Below are 6,541 nucleotides of genomic sequence, written 5' to 3'. Positions count from 1 at the left end.
TCTGGGCCCCACACAACGCAACCCCTGCGCTGCCCGGCCGCAGCCTCCCCCCAGCCTCCTTCGGGGGCCGTTTTGCCCCGAAATCCCCTCCTCCCCATTTGCACACTTCCATTCGCCGGTCTCGGAGAGGAAATTCTTGGATCTTTCTCAGCCCTGCCAGGGCCACCATCTGCGCCCCAAAATGGCCCTTTCCCGCCCGCCTTCCAGCCCTGGGGGTGCTAGCACTGGGATCGGGACCCCCAGGACCTCCTCCTCTGGCAAGGGACCCCGCCTTCAGCACTGAAACCCACCCCTGGCCCCATGCCATCCACCCCAAAGATCAGAGAGCTGGGATGGCATTTCAGGAGGTGGCTTGGTCCCCCGCATCCCACCCAGGAACGTTTCCCTCCCTCAGCCTCACAGAAACCGCCTCGTGCCCAGCCAGCACATGCACCACAACATCACTTTTATTGAGTCTAGGTCCCTCCGCTTTCTGCATGTAGAAAATACATTTAAAAAGGCCGGTGTTTGTAAACAGTCAGAGGAGCAGTAAGGCAAACACAGCCACAGCACCTCCGTACCCCAGTGGGATCGAGGGAGCCCAGCGGCTCCTGGGGCGACAAACAAAGACATGGGACAGCACGTCTGCCTCCGCTTCAACCGTGGGACCTCATCTTCGTGAAAAGCTGGAGCCACAAAAGCCACCGGGTACCAAACCCCTCTCCATCTTTAAGGGGGATGGACACCGAAAGGCATCTCGGCGTTGGCATCTGCTGAGCCTTGAGTGTCCCGGTCCCTGCTGGACTCCATGGGAAGTGGCTCTGTGCTCCCCACATCCAGGAACAGCAGTCTGCAGAGTTGGGTGGTGTCAGGGTGGGCACCCTCTTCTTTATCCCAAGGAGTCCCCCAAGCCCCAGCGCCTGCTCTGGAGGCAGGAGCTGGGCAAAGGGGCTCGGGAGGCAGCCGGTGCCACACAGATGGGGGGCTTGCTGGAGCCTGGTTTTGTCAAAAGTTGAGTGCACAGAGGTTGGCGGTACCTTGGGGGAGGCAGGACATGTGCTTTCAGAGGGCAAAACATTCACACTGTGCTTGGGGTTCTTCTTCCCCCTTCTCCATCTGGGTCTCCCCATCTTGTCCAAGGAACAGCAGGGAGGTCCACATTTACAGGCAGCAAGCATTAGTAGGGAGAGATCAAACGTTTCCATGTTGGGGAAGCGCCCACGTGCTGTCCTCCCACCCACCGCTGCTGGACGCAGAGGGAGAGCGCCGCAGTGGGAAGCACAGAAGCACGGCATGGTTCACCTTCCCACCGTGACAGCCTGGGCTGCTTCCAGAAGATACAGAAGAAGCAAAAGCCAGGTTTTGCACAAAGCTGGGCTGGACCCTTGTCATAGATGCAACAAATACACATGAATTCCTCCCTCCCCCAGGGTTTTAGAAGCCAAATAAGGAAGAAGGGAACTCAAAGACTGAACAAGAGCAGTTTGCTGTTGAGGTTTAACTCCCCCAACCGAATCTGCAGCTGGGGGAACTGCTCAACCCAGCGCAAGCAGAAGTGAAACTATCATTCAGATAGGCGACGCAGGGACAGCCCAGAGCAACACCAGCCATGGAGAGTGTAAACAACCAAGGGAACAATATAAAACAGATTAATACTGACTGCTTTATCCCCAAAGCATCCCTTAAAACCTACATCTGGTCCAGCCCCATTCCCTGGACACCTCCTGGAAGAACAGGATTGGAAATTTGGAGAAGAGCTTTGCTGTAGCGTAGTGTCTCCAGTAGGTTGATGCAGCCATAGCACCTTCTCTAGTTAGTGAGCAACCTCTGGCAGGGGAGACATTGCACCAGTGTGTCCCTACCCCGGGCTTGTCCTGATCCTCCAAAAAAATAGTCAGGCTGAAGGCAACAGTCCCACTTTATAACAGAAAGCACAGCCCAGGCGGAGGGAAATGTAAGAGTAAGGGCCAGAGATGGGCAAGATGAGCCACGGGAAAGCAGAGTTCAAAGCAAACCAAACACTGACACAGAAGAGGACTATGAGGATGTCGCTCTGTCTGATAAACGTGATTACTGGGTTCCCTTCATGCAAGACACACTGTCTCCCTCCAATGTTGAGAGAAGGAGAAGTCTAAGCTGTGCAAAGGAGCTCCACCAGCACAGGGGGACACAGATGAGAGCAGCATGCCTTCGCAAACCCCAACCGCGACCCCTTAGTGATGTCTAAGGTAGTGATGTCTACCCTGGAGGGGCAGAAAGGGCTTGACCTGGACTACAGGTCCCCTTGTAGTGATGCTCTGGCTTCACCAAGGAGTCAGGGCTGAGAGGACAAGCCTGACTGCCTGGTGCGTTAAGACAACAAGATACAAACCACTGCAGGGCTTTCAGCCAAGGCCCAGATTACAACGCTCCTCTTGGATCTTCCCAACACGGCAATGTGTTTTCTCCCTGCTTCCCTTTGGTCCTAAAGGAAATCTGCATCCCCACAGCAGCAGCACGGTCCAGCCTGGAGGAGGAGTCAGGCTGTGAGATCCACAAAGATGGCGTTGGCAGTGGTCTGTCCAAAGATGAAGGCTCCAAGGGTGACCATGAACACCCCATAGCTGACCTGGGCCCACCAGCTGTGGATACAGGCGGACAGGGTGTGTTTAGAGGGGACCTTCCTGCCAACACCCGCAGGGGAAGCGGGGAGAGGGAAAGCACGTTTCCATTACCTGATTGCCCTGGTTTGTTGGATCTCAGAGAGCTTTGCTTGAATCAGGCAGAGCCCTGAAAGGGAGAAGAGGCAAATGAAACCCAGACAAGGACAGAGCAGACACCCTACAAGCCATGGAGCTGCACTCCCCATTACAGAGCAGAGTCCAGTCAAAATAGTTGGGCTGCCAACCAACATCAGGCCACACTTTCATCCTGGTTCCTGCATCTCCATCTCAGTCCCTCCCTCATACAGACACAAGGCTAAGAGACCTCTGCCAGCCCCTGAGCATGCCGGGATGCCCCACCTGGGAAGATGAAGATGAAGCAGGCGGCCAAGCCCCCGATGACAGAGATGACTTTGCCAATGTCAGGGATGAAGAGAGCCAGGAGGAGGGTCAGGAGGAACCAGCTGATGGTCTGGAGCAGGCGCCTCCTCCGCTCCCGAACCACGTCCTCCTCCACCGTCACTCCAGTGTAGCGGAGCCAGAGACCCTCCAAGACAGCCCTGCAGGCAAAGACCCAGGGCAGGGGGGTTTCCCCATGCTGCCCTTCCTGCCCACACCAGCCCCTGCCTCCTGCCAGCGCTCACCGGCCACAGAAGTGCAGGATGGGGTAGGATGTCAGCACGCAGAGGATGATGAAGGCCCGGGCAAGGGCAACAGGGATATCGTTGGAGGGGTAGGACAGAAGGACGTCCTGCTCCACGCCGGCTCCAAAGGTCAGGAAGCCACAGACGCCTGCCGGGAAGGGAGCGGTCAGCGGGGGACGGGGACGAGCCTCCTGCACATGCGTTTGAGGGACCAGACTTGGATGGATACGGCACAGGGCACATCGCAGTGGGGGGTTAGATGGACTCCCCTCCCTTCCCACTCTGTCTCTCTGCTGACCAGAGGGCCCCAGCCCCTCCAAGGATCATGCCACACTCACACGGCATCCCCTCGCTCACCAGTGCCTGTGTAGACGAAGAGAGCGATCACCATGGCCGCCGTCACCACCGCCCCCCAGGTCTTCACCTCCGGCTGCTTCATGCTGTTAAAGACGGGCACGCTGCTGACGTGGCACTGCCAGGGACACGGAGAGAGAGTGGGGACACGCGATGGGCTGAGCCAGAGTCACAGTGAGCCACGCGGGATCTCACACATGATATCCCTGGCTTTGTTGAGATATCGCGATCCCCCAGGTTTGTTGCTGGAGAAGAAAAGGCGGGGGACAGCCTGCCCTGGACTTCCCAGCTGGGCTAAAATTGATCTGACTCCATCCATGGGTGGTGAGATGTTAAACTGGCTTCAGCCCCTTGCCGTGCAGGGAGAACACGGGGAGGGTTTTGGCTGAACACCTAGGGGAACATCCCTGGACCACACCGGTCCCCCACTCAGGTGGCTGCAGGGCGGAAGGGGAGCGCTGGGCTCGTGCCCTTACCTGGAACCCAAAGCAGATGGTGGGCACGGCATTGAAGACGGCCGTCCAGGTGGAGGGGCTGGTGGGAGAAAAACACCCACCGGTCAGACCAGGGCTGTGCTGGCCCAGGAAATAACCAAAATCATCCCAAAACCAGACACAGCCCTAGTTGCTGGGTGAGCATGAGCACTGCACGGGGAAACTCTGGGTCTGGCTGTGTCAGAGCTAAAAGTCAGCTTTCCTCAAAACCTGTGACGGGGACCTCCAAGAGGTCTTTTTCCTCTCCTTCACCACCTGCTCCTCTGAAACGTGCAGAGATGCAGCCACCTGGGAGCTTCTGGCAGCAACACGCAGCATCCCTAGGCCCAAGTATGGGACTTGTGAAGGATTTGTCCCCAGCCTTTGCAGCCCATGCTCTCACACCCCTGCCTGGCTCTGCAGTGCTATGATGGCCACTGTCAGTCTCAGGTCTCCTGCGCTCACCTGGTGGGGATCTCCACAGGCATGAGCTCCTTGTCGGGCCAGATGTACTTGATGATAATGACTGCTGTGACATACCAGGTGCCAATCACGCTTAGGGAGCTGCAAGAGGGGACAGAAGAAAAGGAGAAGAAGAAAAGGAGCACGACAGCATGCTGCCTCCCTGCTCTGCGGAGGATAGAGCAGGGCTGGCCTGCAGACCACCCAGCCCAGGGACCCTTACTGGCTCTCCTTTCTGCTGGATGGCCAACTCCAAAGGCAGGGGACAAGGCAGTTGAAAGCAGCTCTCCCCAGTTGTTCTGGCAAGCAGAACGGAGGGACACAAGCCCCGGAGTATGACACTGTGGCCGTAGGGTGCTCAGCAGCATCTCTGCTTCCCAGATGGGGAAACGGAGGCATGGGAAGGCAGAGGAGGATATATCCAACCCCTTCGGGGCAAGTGGGCAGATGTGGTGCTAGAGCCATGGCGTTTCCACTCCTCATCCCCTGGGAACATGCTTAGATGGCTGCCTGCTGGCTCCCAGCCCTGGAGGGCTCTCTCCACCCACCTGGCGTATTTTTGGAAGCCGATCTCCTTGGGGATGGAGAGGGGCAGGATGAGGAGGAAAGCGGTGATGCTGATGGTGAACTTGCGGTCCATGTACCAGCGGCTGCTCCCAGCTTCCTCAGGCTCTGTCACCAGAGCAGCAATGACTGTGGGGACAACCGGGGCGGTCAGGTTGTCCCTGTCCTGCCAGAAGGATGGCAACTGGTTATTTGCTTCCCACCATGGGACACACTTACTCTTGTCCTCCTGGTCTCCGATGATGATGAGGAAAGCGATGCAGGTGCCAAAGGTGTAGACAGCGATGGCCACCTCACACAGCACGCCAGGCACCTTCCCACAGACGGCCCACACAACCTCCTGGTAGGTCCGCTCATTGCTGGCCTGCGAGCAGTACGCCAGGATGACCAAGCCTCCGATGATGAAGATCAACATGCACTGGGGTGGGGAAGAGACAGGGAGGGGACACTGAGGCAACAGAATGACAAGGTCCCCAAAGCCACCCAGGCAGCCACCCCCGAACACACTGAGCATCTCTGGTGTACCTCACCACATAGGGCTTCTTCCCAGGAGCCAGGTCCTCCCCGAGCCCCTTCTGGGGCTCAACATGTCCTCCCCCACATCCCCTCCCAGGGTAGGACAGGGCACTGTCCGTTCCCCACCCTCTCACCATCTGCAGCGCAATGCCCGCGGCCACGCCACCGGCCATGCTGAAGGCAGCAGGAAAGTTGAGCAGCCCAGCCCCGAGGGCAGCATTGACCACGATGAAGACAGCTCCCAAAGCTGACGTGGCCCCCAGACGGTTTCCTTGGCTCTCTCCGCTCTTCGGCACCGTCTCCACACTGGGGCTTTGCAGGAGCCTGGCCCGTTCCCCAGCATCTGCGCTCCATTCCCAATCCTTGTACTCGCTGTTGATGCTCCCGGTGCCCTGAGCCATCGTCCCTCCGAGGGTGGCACACGCCGTCATCCACGTTCCACTAGTGCTAGCGCTCCCGCACCGGGCTCAGCCGGCCACCTCGAGGAGGGTCTTTTGCCAACACTGGCTCCATCAGGCAGGGGAGAGCAGCAGCATGGGGGTCAGGCACTTCACTGCTCCTAGACAAGGATGAAGAAAGACACGGTAAGTATTAATTAAGGTACATTAACAAGGGATAACCTGGCCATCAGATCGGGGCACAGAGGAAATGAGTTCCTTGGGTCTCAGCTTGGGGGTCACAGCACGCAGGGTGTCCTCATGCCAGCAGAGATACAGCAGGAGAACTCACCTCTTGTCCCCCAAATCCAGGCTGCTGTTTGGTGGGGGACTGAGCCCCAGCCATGGGGCCGGGGAGCCACAGCCTCACAGCAGGACTCGCCTTTCTGTGGGCACGAGACCCAGCGTCACGGCTTGCTTCCTGATTTCCAACCCCAATTCCTGCAAGCTCTGCAAGAGCTGCTGCACAC

The 6,541-nt window shown here is 58.0% G+C and overlaps 1 protein-coding gene across 1 annotated transcript; it reads right to left on the bottom strand.

Annotated features, from left to right (window-relative positions):
- Positions 1-2,497: 2,497 nt before the first annotated feature.
- SLC38A7 (solute carrier family 38, member 7) lies at positions 2,498-6,035 on the bottom strand. The gene is made up of 10 exons (XM_010291413.1): positions 5,769-6,035; positions 5,338-5,536; positions 5,103-5,247; positions 4,558-4,656; positions 4,096-4,153; positions 3,623-3,737; positions 3,266-3,413; positions 2,982-3,181; positions 2,694-2,748; positions 2,498-2,600 (listed from the first exon to the last, which is right to left on the bottom strand). Exons 1-10 carry the CDS (start codon positions 6,033-6,035, stop codon positions 2,498-2,500), a joined length of 1,389 nt encoding a protein of 462 aa, XP_010289715.1.
- Positions 6,036-6,541: the final 506 nt, after the last annotated feature.

Source organism: Phaethon lepturus, unplaced genomic scaffold, assembly GCF_000687285.1.
Source record: "Phaethon lepturus isolate BGI_N335 unplaced genomic scaffold, ASM68728v1 scaffold31287, whole genome shotgun sequence".
NCBI lineage: Eukaryota > Metazoa > Chordata > Aves > Phaethontiformes > Phaethontidae > Phaethon > Phaethon lepturus.
This window is presented reverse-complemented; position numbering and strand designations above follow the sequence as displayed.

Excerpts from the sequence above, each read along its gene's own strand:
- SLC38A7 (XM_010291413.1), bottom strand. The coding sequence starts at position 6,035 with ATGGCTCAGGGCACCGGGAGCATCAACAGCGAGTACAAGGATTGGGAA. Across the intron at positions 5,537-5,768 it reads CGGGCATTGCGCTGCAGATG|TGCATGTTGATCTTCATCAT; the intron begins GTGAGAGGGTGG and ends TCCCCACCCCAG. Across the intron at positions 3,414-3,622 it reads CTTCGTCTACACAGGCACTG|GCGTCTGTGGCTTCCTGACC; the intron begins GTGAGCGAGGGG and ends CCTTCCCGGCAG.